This window comes from Pocillopora verrucosa, chromosome 13 (genome assembly GCF_036669915.1).
Source record: "Pocillopora verrucosa isolate sample1 chromosome 13, ASM3666991v2, whole genome shotgun sequence".
Taxonomy (NCBI): domain Eukaryota; kingdom Metazoa; phylum Cnidaria; class Anthozoa; order Scleractinia; family Pocilloporidae; genus Pocillopora; species Pocillopora verrucosa.
Window position 1 is genome coordinate 11,038,118 of NC_089324.1, and position 24,917 is coordinate 11,063,034.

The 24,917-nt window shown below is 37.7% G+C and overlaps 2 protein-coding genes and 1 long non-coding RNA gene across 4 annotated transcripts in view; 2 read left to right on the forward strand and 1 right to left on the reverse strand.

The window, feature by feature from the left end:
• LOC131768336 (uncharacterized) overlaps positions 1 to 8,524 on the forward strand; it is an 8,842-nt gene extending 318 nt beyond the window's left edge. The window contains exons 1-3 of one of the 2 annotated variants that reach the window (XR_010716071.1): positions 1 to 44; positions 6,617 to 7,511; positions 8,435 to 8,524. The exon at positions 1 to 44 is cut by the window's left edge and continues 318 nt beyond it. This is a non-coding gene — a long non-coding RNA (uncharacterized lncRNA). Of the gene's footprint in view, positions 45 to 6,616; positions 8,315 to 8,434 lie in introns of those variants that run through there. The other variant, XR_010716070.1, reaches the window with a different exon arrangement.
• LOC131768334 (F-box only protein 11) overlaps positions 1 to 24,917 on the forward strand; it is an 81,758-nt gene that overhangs the window by 24,169 nt on the left and 32,672 nt on the right.
• LOC131769581 (tetratricopeptide repeat protein 28-like) lies at positions 9,194 to 23,601 on the reverse strand. Its single transcript, XM_066160493.1, has 5 exons — positions 23,427 to 23,601; positions 14,897 to 15,673; positions 12,810 to 14,299; positions 10,657 to 12,593; positions 9,194 to 10,183 (listed from the first exon to the last, which is right to left on the reverse strand). The coding sequence occupies exons 1-5, from the start codon at positions 23,599 to 23,601 to the stop codon at positions 10,126 to 10,128; spliced, it is 4,437 nt and encodes a 1,478-aa protein (XP_066016590.1). The 3' UTR covers positions 9,194 to 10,125.

A 24,917-nucleotide genomic window follows, 5' to 3' on the forward strand; every position in this document is an offset into this window, starting at 1 on the left:
TACCAATACGAAGTTTGAAAAGGTTAAGGAACAAGAGCAGAAAGGTTAGAAAAATTTGTCTATGCACGTATTCTCCCATGAATCCCCATGTCATCTACATCATACTGCTATGTTAACGCTAAAAAACTATTAAATAAAAAGACATTTAAGTTTAACTGTCGTGAAAGAATTCGTCAATGTATATGAAAGGAAAAATATCGTGCCAGTCGATATTTAAAATTGTTTTCTTGTAACAAACTGATGTGTTCTTGCAAGAATGAAGCTCGTAGCAAATTATTGCAACTATAAATTAAGTTGAGACATGGAAAAAAATCCTGGCCCTCCAACATATGTTGACCCTAACAAAACAATTCAAAACAATTAGCTTCCTTAGCCAAGGCAACGAGTTAGTTTTTGGATAGAATGCAGGACAACAATGTGTTGTAATGAGTTTGTGTTTTTTGATTTCCAATGACACACAAGGGATCAGCTCTCCAAATGATCTTATACAAATAATGAATATTGGAAATCAGCTTTATTCAACGTTGTCATGATTAGCCAGACAGGCACAATTAATGCAGTCAGAATCACCAACAGCATTAAATGTGTTTGATACTGATTATCAACTGGAATACAGTGAAAGCTACTCTGGTACTGTTCACCAAGAAATTGCTATAGAGGGGTATCAGTATTGTACATCTTTACCAAGAGCCTTTGAGTCGCTCATATTTGAAAGCTACACCAATTTCATATTAACAGTAGGGTGTACTACTGTAATAGTAATATGGGGTTCAAAATATTTGATTCTCATGCAAGAGATTTGTATGGTAGAGGGTAGCCTCAAGGTACGTGTTCTTCTCGAGGTACCATCTCTTGATAGTTTAGTGCATTATTTTCAGAGTATACATAATGATATATTTGAAGTGAGAGGAGTACAAATTGAGAATATTCAAAAAGGATGGTTTCTCTAAACAGTCTGAATGAAACCATAAACTTTAATCTAAGTTGTGCTGTAGCTCTACACTCTCTTTGTTATTCTATGATGAAATCATGTAATTACTGGAATTACAACTCATCCTTACCCACCATTGTTGACAAAGGCAAAAAGATGTGTTGTAAATCAAGTTTAGAACATAACCAGCAATCACCAGCTAATCTTCCAAGAACTGCTAGATGTTTGTGAAACTGAAGTAAATTTGACTTATTTGTTTGAGAGTGAAGGACTATTAACTGATTCACTTCAAAGCAAGTCAATTCTTGAGAATGAAATAATACATAATAGTGAATGCACAGGATTTTTTATATCATATTCTTCATACTGCATCAGTTGTACCTTTAAACCCACAAAAAGATTTAAATATATGTATTCCCCCCTGCTTTATTATGAAAGACACACGTCCCCTATTCAGTAAATTAAAAACCTAAAAAATGGAATGGCTTCACTTGTTGATGCCATTAGAAAAATATTAGATAAATATAATACTCTAGGGCAATACAGAATACTGTTTGGTACATGTTCATGTAAAGTAGTTGGTAGAAAAGAAAGAAAAAAATTGATGATTAAACATAGGAAAAAAAAAATGCTATGAAGCAATGGAGCCAGCAGAGAAAAAAATATTCTCGGAGAAAAAACAATTTAGGGATATGAAAAAAAAAAACAGGAAATACAGAAAAAACTGCCCAAAAATACAAAACAATGGATACTGGTTAATCAGTATCTTCAGGATGCACTAGCCTTGACTGAAAGCATTGAATATTACTCTCTGTTTGTGAAGCAGTTCTGAATCTATTTAATAACTCTGTGAATGGTTGGTCATCCTTTTGTCTCATATTTTTAGTCAACTCTATCATCTTAGAGAGTAGCCAGGAATGGCACAAATTGTAAACATTTCTATATTCTTGAAAGACAAATTTTCTTCAAATTGGTGGAAGTTAATACAAATCACCTAATATAATAATACTAAGTCCTGACAATAGACAGTTGTTTGATGTTGACAATATTTCTTTCAGTTTTTGATGGATTTGCAGTAGCAAAGTATTTGATACCACAGAGATTTCATCAATTATTATCATTTTTAAATCTGACAGTGCCATTCTTATGTGTTTTTTTATTTTGGTCTGACATTGGTGTTATATTGTCAACTAATTCTTTAGGGATTGCATACAAAGAGAAAAAACAGTAACGGGATAAACCAATAATTGCATAAAAACTTAGGCAAATGCAAGCACAAAAAACAAAGTTTATTTCCAACAGAAAGCCCGGGTGAATGCAAATATGCGTCTAGTTCAGAATAATCTTCTGCACGATGTCATCTGGTAAACACTTTTCGATAAACACTTTTTCAGGCACATTCCCTTTCTAACAGAATTGTTCCAGAATGAGGTAAGAAAGAAAGTTTATGTGTACAGCTCTGAATATTAAAAGTCATAGTGTTGCAATCTAGGTACACGTTGTACTTTCTTGCTTAATTTTTTCAGTAGATGACCTAATGTTGTGGATGAATAATAAGATGGCCTATTACAAATGACTGGAGTGACAACATACGACTTCTGAAATTGATTTCACTTGATTTAATTTTAACTACCTTCAAGGTGATTCCTCAGAAAAGAAGTTGTTGGACAATTTTTTGTAAACTTTCCCTAAATGTTCCTTACCAATGTCTGTTTCGAAAAATACAATAAAAGAGATGGGTCACTGTGCTTGTTTAGGAGATATACCGTAATATTTCGGTTATAAGGCGCACCGTTTTTTTCAAGAAATTCCTAATTTCTACTAAAAATTACCACCAAAGTTTGGGTGCATCTTATCAGCAAATATTTTCCCAAAACAATTTAAACCAAATACCGATAGGTTGTCATTAAATGTGTGACTTTTTTTGCCTTTTGTTTATCACTGTGATTAAATGTGTGACATTTTTCAGCTTTTGTTTATGTGTGTGACATTTTGCTTTTGTTTATAATCAAGGCTTTCGTTTGTGCACGCGGTCGCGTGGTCTGCTTTTGTTAATTAACAGTAAACTAAAATCAATACGCAACTTTTTTGCTTTTTTGTAAGTTTATGAAACTTGACTGATCTTTACTCCCCAAACAACAGTGCACCTTATAACCAAGTATTTTAGCAATATTTTCAGTTTGAAAACATGCAATAATGAAGTTGCCAAATTAGGGGTGCGTCTTATAACCAAATAACTATATGAGCCAAACTTACCCCATTTATGCCTGTACTGGCACTAATCATGCGTGACATTTCATTGGTTCACTGTACATTTTGCTGTAGTTGGAAAAAAACTTGATAGGTAGTAAGTCTCAAGTGTATGGAACAATTTGATATATAATTTGTGGGAATAGCACTCAAATTTAAACAATATCGACTCAAAATATTCTTTGAGTCATTCCTTTCAGGATCATAATTTGCTTTGAGTAATGGCTTTGTGCACCAAAATTATGGGAAATAAAACATAGTCACTGTGTTCATTTAAGAGGTAAAGACCATAGCACCTCTATAGCTGGTCCATTGATTGATAAACAATATCATGTTCTTGGAATGGAAATGTGCTTATTGGCTTGATTATGTGATATTATGCACAGTACACGATGTGCAGTGCTATACTAAGGAATCACCTTAACACTTTTACTCCTCAGATCTCATTAGTAATTCTCCTTACTGTCTGCCATATAGTTCTTGTGATGAAAGTTTGGAGAATTTGGTATTGGATCAACTAGTAATTCCCAAATAAATATTTTTCTTCATTCTCATCACTTGTCTGCTTGATATTGTATTGATATTGTGAGGGGAAATTCTGTCTTGGTCACTCATGGGAGTTAATTTAAAGGGTAAAACTAATCTAATTTGGCTGGAACAGCTTATGTGTGATATATATAAGCAACCTTGAGATCTCCAGGTCTCACATGGCTAAACAATTATGAGGTTTGAAATGATTTGAATTGAGGCCAGTCATCTGTACATGTGTTGCTCTGTGTCAGAGTAGGCAAGATTTCTGTGTAACCCATAGATCATTATACACACAGTTATAAGAACATAGAAACATTGGCATAAACAGTGCACTGATTTTAGGACTACATCTTTAAAGTATGGGGTTATAGGGAAATCTTTCCTTTAAGTGTTTGACTGTTCATCTAAAGGATTCTTTAACTCTCCTTGACCTGAGACATCTCCTTTGTCCTATGTACTTCAAATTTGATGATGATGATGATCAGGGTGTTCATCATACATTGTCACTTATCTAACTTTTAGGACTTTGGCTTTGTCATAGAATAATTGGGGGTTATATTTCTCCTCAAAGTGCTTGAGTGTTTATATGAAGGATTCTTTAACTTGTCTGAAGCTAAAATATTTCCTTTGTCATATGCTTTTGAAATACAATGAGAGTTGATTGAATCAAAGAGCAGATTCTTTCAACCATTACACTCCCAAGATCTCATTAGTAATTCTCCTTACTTTCTACCCTAAAATTCCTATGATGTTAGTTTTGAGAATTTGTTATTGGATCAACCAATAATCCCCTAATTCATACTTTTCTTCATTCTCATCACTTGTCTCCTTTCGTTTTGATATTATTATAATGATAAATTTTCACTCTTGAAAGTTAAAAGGTTAAATCTGTTGGGGTCTTCATTACACATTGTCACTTTCTTGTAAAAACTCAGATAGGATTTTTTGTTATATCCATTCTTTGGTCTTGGTAATTTTTCATAGAAAACATCTCTTGTGATAATAACAGTGAGGATGATAATAATAATTCTTCCATTTTTTTGTTTTTGTTTTTTTTTTACCTAAAAAGACTGCTGAGGTGTTCATGGAGATAATGAAGATGATGATGGTTTTGATTCTCTTTGATCTCATCACTTGAAAACGTAAATTAGCCACCGTAAAGGGTAAAAAAGCTGACATTTCAAGCGTTAGCCCTTCGTCAGAGCGATTAGAGGAATTGTGGGTTGTGTGTGGATTTATATGTAGAAAGTGGAGCTACGCCATTGGTGGGAATATGGTGACGAGAAAACAGGAATAAATTAGTTGAATGAAAAGCGCTCGTTGATTCCGTGGGGATTAAGGGTGCCGATTTGGAATATAAATTTTTGTTCTAGTGTTTTACGGCTTTCCGAACTGCCTAGATGTAAGGAAAGGCCGCAAACTGCCATGTGCTGTTTAAGCTGTTTATGCTGTTTTATGCTCCCACCGATGCAGCACCACAGTTTCTTTAGAAACTTACCCCTTTATTCAGTTCTCATCACTTGTCTCCTTGATATTGTTTTGATATTATAATTAGAAATTCTGGTGTGATTGCCATGAGAGTTAAAGTGTGAAATGCATAGGGGTCTTCATTACACTTAGAGACATTTCTTTTCTCTTAAAAACTCAGAGAGGTTTTGTGTTTCATCCATTAGTTGGTCTTAGTGATTTGTCAGAGAGAAAACCCCTTGTTGTGAATGAAAAGCAACACAGGTATGCACTGCAGACCTATGTTGGAGTGCTTACAGTGTCCCTTAACAATCACAAATAAGCCGTGAGATAGATTTTTTGTTTCCCAATGCATTGCAAGCCTATTGTTTACTTTTTTAATAGTGACAAGAATACATGTAATAATAGCAATAATAACAATAATTCTCTAAGTGCCAAAAGTGCTAACTGCAATTTTGATATAAGTTCTTGCCTTATGTTTTCAGGCTTAGACTGCCTTTTATGAGAAAAAAAACTCTTTTCACTGATGTGCAGCCATGAACAGAATATGTGATATAACTTTTAGAAATCCTCAGTTGCATTCACTGTGATTATTGTTGTCTCCATATTTTTATTTCTTCAGAAAGAAAAAAATTGATGGTTTATTTGTTTGACAGGTCAGATGTTCTTCATTCAGTGTTGTTTCCCAATGCATTGCAGGCCTACAAGCAAAATAAATAAATAAAAATTCCAGATGCAATGTCAAATAGGCAAATTACTTTGGTAGACTATTTTTGATGATAATATAACTATGATAATAATATTTTTATGTTGTTGTCATGTATGTTGTAACAATTGTCTTCAACTTACCACTTGTGTAGCAATAAAATTTCTGTAAATCTACAGAAATGACTTTTTCAACAACCAAATTGGGTTCTTTTCCTGTACAGTATTTGTGGAATGGGTCAAGGCTGTGGTTGATGATGCACTAATTACTGACTAAGAGGATAACAAATTTTCTTCTCTCTATTATGGCTGGTGTCCTTTATAGGCATGATAGTATTCGTTTGAATAAATTTGTTGGGGAAACATGTAGGGGGAAATAATTCAATTTTTTTTATCTCTGATGGAAATTTAAGCAGTTTGGAAATCTTAATAAGAGTTACCAGTAGGTTATTTTGTAAACGTCACTAAGGTTTCTTTCCTTTGCACATGAGCAATTTAGCATTGTCAGAGTTAGCGGTTCTATCTTTTAATTAGATGGTCAGGGGGATGGAATTCGTTCCTGTTTACATTTCCCCTTCACAATCTACAACTTCCTTGGGCATCTGCTTCCTCAGAATATCTCATTCATCCATTCTTGCTAGTTTGTATACTTCAAGAGCAAAGTGCTTAAATATAGGACCACTTTGCATTAAAATGATACATATTGACTTACTCGTTGTTGTTTTCTCACAGAGACAGTCAGAAGAGAGACTTAAGGCGAGATATCTGATGAATCCAGTAAAGTTGATATGAGCCAGGTGTGAGACAAGCATATTGGCTGAAAAAGAACAATTCCAGAACAGAGCAGAGAACATATGTGGAAAAGTATGGTGTAGTTTGTGGACTCAAAGATGGCTTTGTATCCAGTAACAAAGTGTAAACAACCTACCATGACACATGAACCTTGTAATGGCCTTTGTCAAGAGAGTCTGTGGCTCAGTGTCTGATTGTGGGGTTGATTCAGAAAGTCTGAGATTTGATTCCCCATCAGAATTGTTTTGTCCCCTACTTGTGATGCAACAAAAAACATCCTTCTTCATATTAAACCAAACTTGCTTTATATTCTTTTTATGCCCTTGCAAGCAAGTAAAACAAGATTTCAACTTATTGGTAATATAAATAATCCTCTATTTTGCTTAGATCTTTAAGTTTTCACCTGCTCCTAGAGTTCACACTCCTAAGATATAGAACTCATTCAAAACTTAACTTACTCAATTATGGCTTATTTGAGGGAAAACACACAGTATTAGCATCAGCCAAGCAATCTATTTTCTGATATGTTAGTTAACCCTTCAACTCCTAAGATCTAATTGCTAATTCTCCCCTCAAGCTGCTACACATTTCTTTGTAAGTTAGTTATGAGAATTTGATGTTAGATCAAGACAACAACTTCTACCTGAGTATTCTCGTTACCTGTTTGCCAAGTAATATATGGATATTATAAGGAGAAGTCACATGTTAGTTACTTCTGGGAGTTAAGGTTACTTCCCACCTTCAGAGACAATGGGTTACTTTTTGCAGGAAATCTTGATCCATTGTCATTGATGCCAGGAGGTCCCATTGACCTATTGGTGTGCAGTTTCAGGAGGTGAGATAATCTCCTGGCATGGTGCAAGTTGTTTGTGAACGTTTAAGAGCTAAAATCTCATGTTTGATTTAGGGAGGAATACAACAACTTTGAGCAAATTTATAGGGTGTATAGATTTGATCGATTTTCATCAAATTTCCCCAAAGCATCCTAGGAATAATGACAAAGGAAAGTGTGATGAGAAATTTTGTTATTTGAAATATTTGTTTTGTGGAGTCCATTTACACAACACATCTCAAATATTTTTAGCTAGTCTAACTTTAGATGGTGATATCAACTCAACCAATCAGAATATCAAAAAAGCTGGACACACTCTTGTTGATTGATGCCTTCTGAATGAGGCTGTGCAGCCATTTTGCTCGTGCAGCAGCATCCGATGCCCAATAAATTCAATAGAACCTTTGGTTGCTTTATGCCTTACTGGCTTCTGACACTTCCTCAAAGAAAAGTAGCTTAACTTATATTTTTATAGTAATCTGCATTTATTAAGCTTTCCTCTGATATATAGTTTCCAATGATTTTGGTTAAACTAGCACAATTACAAAATTTTTTTCCCAAAAGACACCAGCAAAGCTAAACTCTTTAACTCCCAGATCAAATTTCTAATTCTCCTTAATGTCAACCATACAATTCCTATAATGTTAGTTCAGACAATTTAGTATTGGATCAACTAATTATTTCCAAATTGATATTTTTCTTTAATCTCCTCACTTATCTGGTTGATATTGTGTTGATATTATAAGGAGAAATTCTGTCTTGGTCACTCGTGGGAGTTAAATGGTTAAAGGATTTAGAATTATCTTCACCTTACAGTTGTTCATTTCCTGGGATGTCAGCTGAAAGGATGATGGAATCTACCTCCTCTAAGCTGATGAACTTAATTCTCATTACTTGTTTATTAAACAATTCACTTATGTTTTCAGGGGAAGTTGCATTTTCATCACTTTTGGTAGCTAAATGGTTCAGTGTGGAAAATGAATTGTGAAAGTTGGCTGGTATGAAGTGACATAAGGGCCTATTTACACGGTACGACTTTGTCGCATGCGACAAGCTTACGACAGGCTTACGACACGAATTGTTTCGTGTAAATCAAACCTACAACTCGCTTACGACTCTTAAGTCATGTCGTAGGCCTGTCGTAAGCTTGTCGCATGCGACAAAGTTGTGCCGTGTAAATAGGCCTTTAGGAGGAGCATCAGGGATAGGAGAACCTAAGGAAAACCTAGAGGAGGGAGGCTGGAGGAACTATGGCTTGTCTCTCTCTCCCTCTCCCCCCCCCTTCACCATCATTTCACTTTCAAATGGCACACAGTCCTTAGCACAAATCAAATCTCTCTCCATAGACTCTTGCCCTTCAGCCCCCATACTACATCAAAATTCAATATGGTCATTCCAAAACAGGGGTAGTTTGGTGATGAAGTTTCTGAGCTGTTGAATACAGTTGGCTTTGAGTCAATGTAAAAATGATAATGAGAGGCAAAACACAAGGAAAGATTAATGAAGGCCAAAACACCAAAAGAGGTACTGAAAAAAAACAGGATTGTGAACTTGTGGATAAACTCTGCCGAAAACAATTGGTTAGTGTATTTTGTCAGACCAAGTCTAAGGTTGCAAAATAAATCTGGGAATTAACTCCAACAATCCAATCCAATTCTCAGTTGTATTTATTTACACTTATTTTAGTAAAATAATAAATTTCACTTAATTAACAAAACTGAAAAATCAGAGAAAAATAAGAAATGCAAAAGTACTTCAAATAAGAGAAAAATGTGTAGTGATCACAGGAACAAAAACTTTCAAGTTGGCCAAAGAATAAGTAGGCCTCCTAAGAATCAATAAGTTTTTAGTGCCCACAGACGATTAGGAACAAAAGTCTGCCATCAGTAACAAAATCTCATCACTAATTATACTTTTCCTAACAGATCCTTTTGATGAAACATTTCCAAACATCATATCAACAACTTCTTTAGCATTTACCTTTTCCTGAAAGTTCTAAAAGATTAAAATATGACAATACTGACCTCCCCACCAAACCCCCCAAGGTAAAGGAAAAAATACATAGAAAACTGCCACTTGTGCATCATCATACTCAACAAAGCCATGCATTTCTGGTTTGTGATTTTGTTTTCCTACAGTATTCCAACTATCTTTTTGATAATATCAGTTCTCTTTCTGCTCTGAATTCTGGGAGATTGTTTCATTGATATCTTAGGAATTGTTTTTACTCCTCAGTTTGACTTTGGCAGTAATATTTTGTGCAATGCTTGTTCTCCTTTTCTCCTGTTTTTTTACCTAACAACTCACAAAACAAGTTAGAGTTTAGTTTTGGTGTTTTCTGATTGCGATCCAAAGGAAACTTTACCAAAGTTCTCATATTAGTAAACGTTTAGTTAATTTCATGCTTTCAATTTTTTCATGCTGATTCATTTTAGTCCCCTTAATAGGTCTGAGGGCTGAAATGCAGCTTTCAGTGTCACTAGCTTTCGATTCAGCCTTATTTGCAAGAGCATTAAAAAATAACCATTCATCTACAATAAAATGAAAAATGTCTGTTCAAACTAATACCAGTGTCCATTCAAAAAAAATGTGCAGGAAAGATAATCTTTGTGCAGGATCAGTTGTTACTCTGTTTCTTCTCTGCTTCATTGTCGTCCTCCTTGTGTTCCTCTTTCCTGAAACAAACATAATACAATTTCAACTCTAAAGCATTATATGGATCAGAATTTCTAAAAGATTCAAAGTAGCTAGACACACAGCTCAAATAGCTATCAACTTCAAAGTCATTAGGTAGCTTATCTCTCAAGTTGCTTTCATTGCATTTACTTTGGCCTGTCTATCATCCTCTTGGGCTTCCGTTTGAAGAATAATTTCTGAAGATTTCGCACACTAAAGCAACTTTGATTCAAGGCCAATTTTGAAAATGATTCATCAAAATCTTCTGGTTCTGTGGGGGAGGGGGGGGAAGGAGGGGTCTAAAGAATATCATGGAGCCTTACAGGGGATCAGTTGAATTTTACTGGGAGACAACCAAAATCCTCGAGCACCCAACCCCCCCCCCCCCCCGGCTGCTGAACAGTCCCTAAGATAGCTAATGTTGGGTAACGTAAGGTAGCTAATGGAAATTTCTTATCAGAACTAGACCTACCCGATGTATGTAAAATCCAACGTCACGTTGTCTCCCATCAGCACAAATGGAGCCCATTGATTAGGTTTGGGAAAGCCGTTGCTTCTCAACCATTTTACGGCCTGGTGAAGAGATTCACTGGCACTTTCTCCACGAACAAGGTGCTTGTAGAAATGATTCATGAGCTGCTCCGTTGCTTCGTCTTCTATGGCCCACGATGCTACCAACACTGAACGTGCACCGGATGCTAAGAATGCACGAGCGATTCCAAGAACTCCTTCGGCTTTGACCAATCCACGCGCACTGTGACAACAGCTCAATACAACCAGTTTTGCTCGCACTTGAGTTCCGAAAATGTCGGACATTGTCAAGAGGTAGTCTTCTTCTTGTGGAAAACTGTTGGTGCTACATTTAGGACATTTAGGCGACAGGGCAATCTCTCCTCTTTCGGCATTTCCATGTGCGGCAACATGTATGAGACTCACTGAAGGTATCGCTTGAAGCACTGCCTGCTTAGTTGCAGACTCTCCTAACAAAGGCTGAACTCCCAACAGTCGACCAACCATCTCTGCTTCCTCTCTAGCACAGGACAATGGTACAAAGTTAGCGACACGTCCATTGTAATACACCTGGCCAACCGTAGGATCACCCACTACAAGTGCACCAGTTTCACTGTGATAATCCGCTGGACAATCTTGAATGAGCCGGAGGGTCGTCAGAGAAGGGACGATACGGATTCTGTAAGTCTCTGATAGATACTTTCCGGCTGATTCATCACGCAAGGCAGCAAATGGGACTCGATACGAGAAACGATACGGCACAATGATGATTTCAGGCTCTGTAAGTAAATCTGCCACAGGAGCGATGATCCATTTGTAACACAAATGATGAATTCTTTCGGTTTCTTTGGTTTCGTCACCGCGCAAAGTTGCTCGGCTCTCTTCAAAAAGAGATGTCGTTACGTTGCCATCCAAAGATCGATCTTCGCAATTCGCTTTGGGTGAAACGCCAAAGCTGGCAGCGCTCTTTTTAAAAATTCCCTCCACGTTGCAAACATTCTCAGGAATGAGAGTGCTGTCTTTCACTTGGTCGGTGACTCGAAAGGAAATGTCTCCATTTGCTTTCAAAACCCAGAGACAAACTTGCCGCTTTAAATACGAAATGTACAAAAAGACACAGTTACTCTCTTTTTTCACGATGTTTTCAATCCCGAACCATAATTTTGGATCCACCGAGATGTGGCTTTCAACGGAGAACTTCTCTGCCATGCATTCTACGAGTACTCTCGCTCGTCCCAGCTCCTCGACATAAAGAGCGTCTTGAAATTTGCCAGTATTGCAAAGCAAGATAGTGAGCAAGTGATAAGGAAAACTACCGTGCGCTTCTAACAGGGATATTTCAAACTCTTTGTTTCCTTTAAGAAAACTCCTTAATTTTTCATATTTTCCAATACATTGAAGGAGATGTTCCTTTGCCTCCACAACCTTTAATTGCAATACCTTTAACAGTGTGATGCTGAGAAGGCTGTCAAACTCAGTCAGTCTGTCTCCAATTCTACTGCTTATGGAGCGAGCCTTCTCTAAGTAATCTTCTGCCTCGTCGCATTCACCAAGCGATCTAGATAGACTTCCGAGCTCGAGGTAACTTTCTCCTTCCAGAGCTTTATTGCCACATTCCTTGCTGATGGTGAGCGCCTTCTGATAATGTTCTTTTGCTTTCTGATTGTCATTGATAAAAGCGAACACTGCTGCCAAACCTTTGGAAGCGCATCCTTCATTTATTCTTTCTCCAATTGCTGTACTGATGCTGAGTGCTTTGTCGAAATATTCTTTAGCTTGACGATATTTCCTAAGGCTGAAGTAAACGTTTCCAAGGGCTAAGTATCCTGAACATTCCTTTCCTCTATCTCCTATTTCTTTTGCGATGGCAAGTGATTTCTCGTAATATTCTTTGGCCTTCTGATATTGACCAAGGGATTGAAACACACCTCCGAGGTTCCCGTATGTTGTTCCTTCTCCATTTCTGTCGCCGATTTCTATCGCAATGGCAATTGCTTTCTCGTAATATTCTTTGGCCTTCTGATATTGACCAAGGGATTGAAACACACCTCCGAGGTTCCCGTATGTTGTTCCTTCTCCATTTCTGTCGCCGATTTCTATCGCGATGGCAATTGCTTTCTCGTAATATTCTTTGGCCTTCTGATATTCGCCAATGGATCGAAACACAGTTCCGAGGTTCCCGTATGTTGTTCCTTCTCCATTTCTGTCGCTGATTTCTATCGCGATGGCAATTGCTTTCTCATTATATTCTTTGGCCTTCTGATATTCGCCAAGGCATAGCAACACAAGTCCGAGGCTCCCGTATGTTGTTCCTTCTCCATTTCTGTCGCCGATTTCTATCGCGATGGCAATTGCTTTCTCGTAATATTCTTTGGCCTTCTGATATTCGCCAAGGGATCGAAACACAACTCCGAGGTTCCCGTATGTTGTTCCTTCTCCATTTCTGTCGCCGATTTCTATCGCGATGGCAATTGCTTTCTCGTAATATTCTTTGGCCTTCTGATATTCGCCAAGGGATTGAAACACAGCTCCGAGGTTCCGGTATATTGTTCCTTCGCCATTTCTGTCGCCGACTTCTATCGCGATGGCAAGTGATTTCTCGCAATATTCTTTGGCCTTCTGATATTCGCCAAGGGATTGAAACACAGCTCCGAGGTTCCCGTATATTGTTCCTTCTCCATTTCTGTCGCCGATTTCTATCGCAATGGCAATTGCTTTCTCGTGATATTCTTTGGCCTTCTGATATTGACCAAGGGATTGAAACACACCTCCGAGGTTCCCGTATGTTGTTCCTTCTCCATTTCTGTCGCCGATTTCTATCGCGATGGCAATTGCTTTCTCGTAATATTCTTTGGCCTTCTGATATTCGCCAAGGGATTGAAACACAGCTCCGAGCTTCCCGTATCCTGTTCCTTCTCCATTTCTGTCGCCGATTTCTATCGCGATGGCAATTGCTTTCTCGTGATATTCTTTGGCCTTCTGATATTCGCCAAGTGATCGAAACACAACTCCGAGGCTCCCGTATGTTGTTCCTTCTCCATTTCTGTCGCCGATTTCTATCGCGATGGCAATTGATTTCTCGTAATATTCTTTGGCCTTCTGATATTCGCCAAGGGATTTCAGCACAGCTCCGAGGTTCCGGTATCTTGTTCCTTCTCCATTTCTGTCGCCGATTTCTATCGTGATGGCAAGTGATTTCTCGTAATATTCTTTGGCCTTCTGATATTCGCCAAGGGATTTAAACACAGCTCCGAGGTTCCCGTATATTGTTCCTTCTCCATTTCTGTCGCCGATTTCTATCGCGATGGCAATTGCTTTCTCGTAATATTCTTTGGCCTTCTGATATTCGCCAAGGGATTGAAACACACCTCCGAGGTTCCCGTATGTTCTTCCTTCTCCATTTCTGTCGCCGATTTCTATCGCGATGGCAAATGATTTCTCGTAATATTCTTTGGCCTTCTGATATTCGCCAAGGGATTTAAACACAGCTCCGAGGTTCCCGTATATTGTTCCTTCTCCATTTCTGTCGCCGATTTCTATCGCGATAGCAAGTGATTTCTCGTCATATTCTTTGGCCTTCTGATATTCGCCAAGGGATTGAAACACACCTCCGAGGTTCCCGTATGTTGCTCCTTCTCCATTTCTGTCGCCGATTTCTATCGCGATGGCAAGTGATTTCTCGTGATATTCTTTGGCCTTCTGAAATTCGCCAAGGGATTCAAACACAACTCCGAGGTCTCCGTATGTTATTCCTTCTCCATTTCTGTCGCCGATTTCTATCGCGATGGCAAGTGATTTCTCGTAATATTCTTTGGCCTTCTGATATTCGCCAAGGAATTGAAACACAGCTCCGAGCATCCCGTATGTTGTTCCTTCTCCATTTCTGTCGCCGATTTCTATCGCGATGGCAAGTGATTTCTCGTAATATTCTTTGGCCTTCTGATATTCGCCAAGGGATCGAAACACAACTCCGAGGTTCCGGTATCTTGTTCCTTCTCCATTTCTGTCGCCGATTTCTATCGCGATGGCAAGTGATTTCTCGCAATATTCTTTGGCCTTCTGATATTCGCCAAGGGATCGAAACACAACTCCGAGGTTCCCGTATGTTCTTCCTTCTCCATTTCTGTCGCCGATTTCTATCGCGATGGCAATTGCTTTCTCGTGATATTCTTTGGCCTTCTGATATTCGCCAAGTGATCGAAACACAACTCCGAGGCTCCCGTATGTTGTTCCTTCTCCATTTCTGTCGCCGATTTCTATCGCGATGGCAATTGCTTTCTCGTAATATTCTTTGGCCTTCTGATATTCGCCAAGGGATTTCAGCACAACTCCGAGGTTCCGGTATCTTGTTCCTTCTCCATTTCTGTCGCCGATTTCTATCGCGATGGCAATTGCTTTCTCGTAATATTCTTTGGCCTTCTGATATTCGCCAAGGGATTGAAACACAGCTCCGAGGTTTCCGTATGTTGCTCCTTCACCATTTCTGTCGCCGATTTCTATCGCGATGGCAATTACTTTCTCACAATATTCTTTCGCCTTTAGATACTCGCTGAGGAAAAAACAAAGAGGTCCAAGTTTCGCGTAAACCCCTGCCTCTTCTCTACGGTGGCCAATCGCTTTCATGATGGTAAGAGCGCCTTTACAAAGTTGCTTTGCCTCTGCAAACAAACGTTTTGCCTTGTATTTGTCTCCCAGTTGTATGGTTAGTTTTCCAGCGAGGAAAAACTTTTCAATAAGTTTTGTGGTGTATCGTGTTGCATTTGTGTAACCAGAGGTGGCGTAGAACACATTGAATAATACATCAGAGATATCATGATCAAGGTTAATACCAGAGTCAAGTTTGTGAAGTAGAAATAAACATTCATTACATAACTCGGTCGCTTGTAGGCCACGATCAGTGTTAAGGAGAAATATGGCGACATCCAAACCAATCTGGACTGACTTTAGGATTTCTGCTGCTTTACTCATTACGTCATGTCCTGAATGTTAAAAGAATTTCTCCAAACGTGAGTAAAGAATCAGCAAAATCGAAGACTTTCTATAGATGCATGAGCGCCTCTTGTCTTTCTTGTTTAATTCAAGACAATTTTTTTTGATCAATTTTTTTAACCAATTGATCATCGGTTAATCCATTGATCGTGCTATGCTGGCGTTCAACTCACTGATTATTTACTCTTTACATGCCACACAATTAATTAGAACTGAATCTGGTCGCAGTTTTCTGTTTGAAAGTGACTTCCACTTGCATTCATTAGAGGGTGAATCAAAATTAGCACCCTTAGCCGTTAAAATTTAAATTCAACTCAAAGCATTGTTAAATTGGTGTTTGTGTAACAAATTAAACGACATTAAATATGTTGAATCTACATCAACATTATTATTTCTGGATATTCTACTGGGAAGACATTGTGAATAGAACGGGACCATTTTAGTGAGAGTGTATTCTACACGACGCGTCTCGCGCGTGCATTCGTGTCATTCACACTGACCTCTGCAACTCGCTGTATCTGCCTGATAGGTGAAAGAACTTTCCTGAATAATGCTTTTTGCTTAGGAAGAAGATTTCCTCGGACTTCTAACTGCAATAGATGGCATTTATGTTATTGATACGTTTTGGTTTTGATGAACAATTTTGACTTTTCCTGAAGAATCCTATATCTGTGATTTCTATCAGGAGAGAAGATGAAAGCGCAAGCTGTCCCCTCTTTCTTAGTGGACGGGAAGTGGCTGTATTTTTTTCTTTGTGGGACTATGAAGGAACTAGGTTCTTCTTTCCCATCCCTTGTGCTCACCCGTTTTTTCGCCCTCATGCACCCCCCTATCACTCGCTCCAGCCGAGTGAGCGGCTTAAATCGGAAATATTTTTACCGGATTAGATTTTCAATTTGGAATTGAAAATTACAGTACATATAAACCTTCAACAACAGAAAAATTAAAAGAGATAGATATTTCCTTTTTTGTAATTTTTTTTAAAATATTTTGCCTTTGCCTTTAAAATCATTCTCTTCCATGTCTTAATACTGTATGGCAAGAGATTATAAAATTTTGGTTATGGTAGTTTTACTAATGTTGATATTTTTTACCCGCGCAGCCAGGATGGTCAACATGCGAGAAGGTTTTCTTGTTTTACTTTGGTAATCTATTTTGATAACTCTTGCAGTCTCGAAAACTTTCAATTGTCTTTGATATTTCTGTATTTCATTGCAGTATCATACCAAAGCTATCAAATTGACTTTCAAAATCCAGGGACTTAATTCGCTTCGCGTCGTGGTTTCCTACGCTTATCTCGTGTTCTCCCAACCTCCCGCGTGTTTACATCAGGCTATGTAAACACGGAAACCATTTTACATTTCTTCAACAGTGCACTCGTGTGACGTAAGGCGCGTGCTTTATAGAAATATGATGAACTCGTTCTGACCAGTCACGGCGCGCGCATTTCTCTGAACATTTTATAATATATGTAAATACTATACTCTCTGTAATACTATATTCTCTTAAATCATTCACAATAACATCATAGCACTTTAAAAGGAGAGTTAGAAATTAGATCATGGAAGACAAAGGCTTCATGTTGGATAAACCGTTTTATTTTCTAGACTATTACAAGTTTAAGACAAAAATTTTCAATAAAAAATCTTTACCAAAATCTGAGATTTTTTCGAGGTTACAAAAATTCCTCTGCCATCAAAACATTTCAGTTTGTAAAGCGGGAAAATATTGTTTCTAAATCGATACCTTTTACTGCTCACCTTCTAAAAGTGTCGTGACAAGTATTCTGATCGTGTGACTGATAAAACCAAGGATGAGAAACTGAAATAAAACGTTCTCTGCAAAACAAAGATAAATGCAAATAGCTGTTGTAAGGAAGAAGTGAAACATTGATCGATAAAAAGAATAAATAATATTTTAAAACAAAGAGGGAGCAACGGATAACAAGAGTAAAGATTAAGTTCAATTTGATAAAAAAAAAAAGAATGGCCGTTAAAGAAACCCAACCTCCATCGCTTTCCATCTTCTCCATGAATTAAACGCGCAAAGAGATTTTCCCGCCATGAATAAATATGAAATTTAATTCGGTGTGCGATTTGTATATACATCTACGCTATGCTACCATCGACACTGAAAAGCTTTAAGTACCCACGGCAATGAGGGTAAAAAGATTAGACGTAACCCAACCGACATTTCACAAAAAGAATAATGGCTTCAGATATGCCGAATATTTTCAGAAAAATATTTTTATTTCGAATGGCCGTATTTCACCCATTTCTTACAATGGTATCGCCAACAGCATTACTTTTCCCGTCTTTCTGAACTGATTTGAACGTTGTTTTGCCAAAGATAACGAACAGAACGTAACTACATTTCACATTTGTAAACTTCTAGGAAGTTTTTGACACATGTCTTTTGATCGTTTATCCAGTCGTTCGACATTAATTAATGAAACAAATTTGATTCAGCTCGGCAGAACCACCGAGTTAAAAGCCCTCTAATTCTTACCATGCCAAAGATTTTTAATCCTTGTGATATAAAATGATGTAAAAAAATAAAGATAATTTTTGCAGAACTACGTTCTTCTATAGCAGGTCATAATGTTTCTCATATCAATCATTTCATTATCAAATGTCTTTGTAAGGATAGCTCTAATTACAAAGGCATCGAAATACGTATTGTAAAATTGATAATATAACCCATTCGAATGATGAAACATCTTACTCACCACGAATTCAACTTTGAATGCTTTGTTGCTTTGTAAAGTGAAGCAGCCAACTTTAGAAATAGAATCAGCAGCATATGTCTATTTTAGTTAGATTACAAGTGGCGAATCTTAGGTCACCTCGGAAGGGCAGAAATTGAAGGCTCTCCCCTCCAACCACATGGTCTGGATACTCTGTTGATTACTTGACTCAGCTGAAAGCCCGAAGGGAAGAACTCCACCTTCAGTCTGATCAGAGTGGGAGGTGTACCTCTTGAAACCTTCAGTTTATTTACATCGGTCTTCCAACGGCTCCAAAAGGGAATTCATCATTGCCATAAAGTTGCGTTACTTAAGAAAGTGCGTCACGCCATTGTGAGTCCTTTTTATGGTGCAAAAAATATCCTTAAAGTAGATGGAAATTGCTTTTCAGAGCTGACAAAAAAATAACGAAGTAAAAATAAAACAGCGGAGAAAACGGATGGCTGAACTTGGAGGAGATTGACATGGATTGAAAATGTCCAACTAAACCATAGCCGTCAAAATGACCGGAACTCTTTGTTCGGGCTTAAAAAGAAAATTTGAGGAGATAAAGTGCGATGATAAAGCTACAAGATGTTATATAAATTTGATGTGTACATAAATATATATATAGGAAGTCTGTGTATTATTTTTCCCGTTTTACAGCGCTCGATACGTAGGAGTGAGTGCGATATATGTTGCGATGGGGAAAATACAGAGAGACTATATTTTTATCCCTACAAGCCTGTTTCGTGATTTCTCACTCATCAGGGGATTTTACTGTTAAGAATATTTGTACCATCGTTTATATACTTTAAAATTTGCATAATGGGCGTGTCGGTTAATTTCGATGCTTAGTTCAATTGTTACGCAGTAACGCTTTGTTTCTGTGGCAGCACGAGGACACGATTTCTTTACGTTTATTTATTTCTTTACGGATGATGAGTAATTTTTCTTTGAGGCAGAGGTTGCATCTTTTGTTTGTGCTGTTGTAGGGTGATCTTGATGAAAGGATGCGCAATGAAATAAAGTGGTTTATGTTATTTTCTTTTAAGGTATGTTTGCTCAGTTCGGTAGAGTTTCTGTGTTTTGTGTGTCGGAATGATGCGGTGTGGTTTCTGTATCTAGTCTTGAAGTCGTTTTCTGTAAGTCCGATGTATGTTTCAGTGGTGTTGTTTTCCTTACATGTGACGGTGGCGTGGTAGATTAGAGATGATTGGAGGCAGTTTCCGTTAAGTGGACATGTGTTCTTCTGTCGGCAGTGATGAATGGGGGTTGTACCAGAGTATGTTGTTCCGTTGGCTGTTTTTTCGTTTGTTAGTCGTAGGTGGTTCGTAGTGTAGAGTGTACCTGTATCTGCATTCGTCGAGTGCTTTTTTATAACATAGGTCAACTTTAAAGGCATAGCTTTTCATATGCCTTTAAAGTTGACCTTTGTTATAAAACGGTAAAAAAGATACATAGTACAATTAATTCAAGGGCTCGCAATGCTCGTCATAACACGAGAGAGATGGAAGGGGGACGGCAGTCTAGCTGTATCAGTGTGAACTTTAGATTTTCGAAGAAAGCAAAGCAATATGATTTTTTGTGTAATTTCGGAAAATAGTTCATCAGAACGGTTCCTTGGCAAAATGAAATAAATTATCAAATTTTTCAGCAGGCGATCTTGATTGTACATGTGACACATTAAAAATTTCCTGATTTCCCCCCCCCCCCCCCTCAGTATTCTAATGAATCCCCTCCTCTGCAGTTGTAATTTACATGATCCTCCCTCCCCCCCTCAGGTGATAAATAATGATGTGGTCCCTTGGAGTTTTGTGATGTTCCATCTTCTCTTGATCTTTTTCACTTCTTTTGTATCAAACGGGGAAACCACGTTGATTACGTAATCTTTACTACTACTGTTATAATTATTATTACCTTATTTTTAATTCATTACAATTCTTTTTCTACATATTCATACGACGCCTAGTGGTGTGAAGGACGTGTGTGTGTTATATGAACCCGCCACTAAATGGCTTATCATGAGATAGAGCTGTTTTCAGCTCCGTGATAGAGCTTCGGGTCACGCAATCCAAGGGTCTGGGATTTTTTAAATCTCAAGAAACTAATGAAATGCATTATTTATCAAGACCATTAAAGAGTATGAAATACTGAATTTATGAATATTTACCTTCACCAAAATTTACCGACGCAGCCAAACAACTGTCGGTTTCTTCGGAAAAATAGTCAACGGCTCTTTCTCCTATCAGGGCATTTGACTTTATCAAAAACGCCAGACTGTGGAAAAATAAAAAATTTGGGCCAGAAAAAGTCCAAAAGGTGGTGTTTTGTTTAAAAAAAAACACTTTATCTTTTTTATTGGTTATTTTTATGACTTTTAGGTTGAAAACAGACATCTGAAGAGCTGAGATGAATCTCGATACACTTACGCTATTATGCTTGTCAACAAACTCAATGATGAAGTCGTTGTTCAAATCAAAACATATAGTCAAAAGTGATATCGACCTGCAAATGATATTGGCCACTCATGGGAGTCAAATGGTTAAGTGATTAACCGTTCTTGAACTTTCCTTTACCTTTAATGCAGGAAAACATAACTCATTCCCTTGACTCTCAACGACCCTTGGTTATTTTATGCTATTAGCAAATTTGGGTTTTTTCTGAAACTTTAACTAAAATTTCTTCACAGTTAAATCCCATTTAATCCCATATTTTATATAATATGACTGAAAAGTTCTTTTCCCCTGATTTGAAGTGTTTCTCAGCTGTAGCCAGTCGTATGGTAAAGCATAAGAGCACAAACTATATTTGTTATATATGTTTTGTTAATTTAGATTAAAGTGGAAAATTTATCATAACAGAATAATATTTCAAGACATGGAACAGTATTGGAGGTTGCATTGGATAACGTAAGTATTATACACAATATAACAAAAATAAACAAAGGAATTGTTACGTGCAAATTCACTTTTAAAGAACACTTCATTGACGTTCTTGAATAAGAGCCCAGCCTTTGTTCGATTCTAAGAAATAAAAGCAGTATGGGAAAACAAAGTTAAAAATGCTGTTTTAGTCTTAGCATGAAAATCATTTATATCTGAGTCTTTTCAATGGACTTTGCAAAAGAACACAGCCCAAGTCTTAACATTAATTTAGGCACAGAAAAAGAAACAAATGAAGTATTCAAATTTGTCAAAGTTAGATTGAATATGAAAGATTGCGAATTGGAGAAATACTAAAACTTTAAGTATGTCTTAAGATGTGACGAATTTTTGAGTCCTTTTTGATTCTTTGTAGTTAATTTGATGCTTTAGTTTACTTTTGTGCCCGCTGCAGATTTTGAGCCATGCAAATGAAGGAAAAATGTTTAACAACTTCCTGTACATTACCACGAGACTGGAATACACCAGAACAAAGACACTTTATGCATTGTGAGCAAATCTTTTATTTACCTGTTTATGTGGTGTAACTCTTTATCTATTCTATTAATAAGCAGCTGATTAGATGCGTACAAGATGACAATGGGACATGTCATTTAACAGTTTACTTCAATCATTAATTGTAATTGCTGATTATAGAAAATAGCTTTAAAACTATTATTTTATAATGAGATATTTATATTTGAGTTATCTACTCTCACGTTCATCGTAGAAACAAACCACAATTGTAAGAGGATCTCACGGGGTTTAACTTTTAGCTGTAAAACGGCCATACAATTCAGCCGTTAGGCGTAAAAATTGACAAATCCTAACCATTAGTCGTAAAAAGAGTAAACCGTATATTTTTTCCTTTGTATAGTGTGTCATGTGGTTAACATATAAACGTTAGCCGTAAAAGCTTTCAACCCATTGAGACTCTTATGCCATCGTAAAATACAAAAAGTGACGCGAAAGACTTTTAACATTTATACTTATCAAACAAAATATGAAAAACCGAAAAACAACGGTTGAAAAAGAAACAAAATTCGCTCAAGCTGGGCCTTACTGTTGTGTTGGCTTTTACACAATGCTGGCTGCCTCATAAGGTCGCTTGGCTGCTCTTTTATTTACGCAGACCCATTCTGCTTTTTTGCGGCTTCAAATTTTTTGATACTGTTGCGCAGTTTTTTATTAATGTTAATTGCTCTATAAATCTTTGTATATGCTTTGTTTACAGTGGAAATTAACATCAAGGGCTAAGAAATATTTTCAATGGAGCCATTCCTGAATTCAGAGGAAATCAACTTTCCCATTAACAGGTTCGTAATCCACAACATACTTTCATTCCATCAAGATGACTTTATAAGCTAACCTTTTGTGTCTTTTGTGGATCATTGTCCTTCAGTGTTTCATAGGTCCTGCTCAGACCCAGTGAACTTTAGTTGTTAAATGAAACGAATTGTTGTTTCTGAAACCGATCTGTTTCTGTTTTTTCGGTGAGACGGCAGACGGCTAAGAAAACAGGGAAAAATGACCTGAACTACGTTGACCATGAACTGTATATCATCATCATCATCATCGCTCGTTGCGCCAGGATGCGCATAAGGCCGTTACATTGTCCGCCCAACCCCCCCCCCCCCCGTCGCGTGCCGTCGCCCTGGCCACATTCCAACTCTTCTACCCTACCTAACCTCTTTCTCTTTCGACAGTCCTTCCCCAAGTGGTCTTTGGTCCCCCTCTCGTCCTTCGACTCTCTGGTGTCCGCCCCAATACCCTAAAACAGTCGTTCACATCCTCTCTCCTGAGTACTTGTCCTAACCTTTCCGCCTTCTTCTTGGCACCTCGCGACTAATTTCATTGATCTCTGCTGTTTCAACTACTCTCTTGTTTGTCATTCTTTGCTGCCATCTAATCCTCAGAATCCGTCTTAGGCATTGGTATTGGAAACTGTTCAGTTTTCTTTCATCGTTCTTTGTGATCTTCCATGTTTCACAACCATATAGTAGGACCGGTCTGACTATGGTCTTGATCTTGGTATCTTGGTTCTCCTTCCTATTTATCTGGCTGTCCGCACCTTCCATAGCCTCTGGAATGCACCTCGTGCCTTCTGCAGTCTGGTCCTAATATCCTTACTGCCTCCACCTTCCTTGTCTACAATAGCTCCAAGATACACAAACTCCTCGACATCTTCCACTTCTTCATCATTCACCACAATGCTCTCCCTGTTCCTTGCAAACTCAGTCCTCAGTGTCTTGCACTTTCTCGCCGGCATAGAGTTTAAGGCCTACTCTGGCTGTTTCCTCTGTCAGGCTTATCAAGCAAGTCATTAAATTTGTATGAAAATAGTGCGATGTCGTTCGCAAAATCAAGATCCTCCAACACTGTTCTTAAATTCCACTGTATCCCTCTTCTCTTGTCTGCTCTTGTCTTCTTCATCATCCAATCCATGGCCGGTAAAAATAAGAATCCTGACATTTCACATCCTTGCTTTACTCCCGACTTAATCTTGAAACAGTCTGATATCTCCCATCCGTCGATTACTGCGCATTCAAACCCTACGTATATGGCTGCTATCAATCTCACCATCTTGCGCAGAATTCCATAGCTCCCAATGATGTTCCTCAAGCTTTCTCTGTGAACCGAATCGAAGACTTTTTCAAAGTCCACAAAGTGCGTGTACGAACTCGCCCTCCATTCGTTTGCCTTTTCTAAGATATTTCTTAATATAAAGATCTGTTCAGTTGTACTTCTATTCGGAAGCTTGTTATCTTAACCTTTCTTGATCCGTTCTAGCAGCATCCTGCGGAATATTTTACTGATGATGGGTAGCAAGTCACTCCTCTCCAGTTGTTGCAACTATGCAAATCACCTTTCTTGAATATCTTGAGAACAAGTCCCCTCTTCGACGCTTCCGGCCATCTTTTAGTTTCCCAAAGCCTGTTATAACATCTAGTCAGCCTATCCGCAGTGTATTCCATGTCAGCTCTCAGTAGGTCTGGGCCCACCTCATATTAAAGAAAATATACTAAAGCATGCTGAGGCTTTCAATAAAGGAAATAAAAATCTTGCATGGGCCCTCTTTTATGAGCCTAATTATAATAACATTGCTGTTCTCAGCTTAAAGTCCCAGTTTTAAAGTTCTAAGTGTTTTTTCTTTTGATCGATTTTCGTGTCAGAGGCGAGGCTTTCACGTCATTAAATTCTGGATATTTGCCCGAAAAGGTAATTTCCGGCCTTGTAAAGGCAACTGATCGTATTTCTCGTATGGGAGATCATTGAATAAATGACTGGTGGTCTTGCCCGTTTATCTCCGTCATGAATTAGTTTTGTGTTGCCTTGTACTGATGAGTTTCGCTTCTCTTTTCTCATGCAAATGGTTAAACTCTAAAAAATAATTCTATCACTCCATTTCGAATATTATTCATTCCCCATAAATAAATTGCTGGGTTGATTGCAGAGGACAGAAATACGAACACTACTGTCACTCTAAAGGCGGAATATGTTTCTGAGGTCCTGTTGCCGAAACCAAAATATATCACAACCGAGATAACATATGGAAAGAAACATAAAGAAAAAGCCAGCACAACA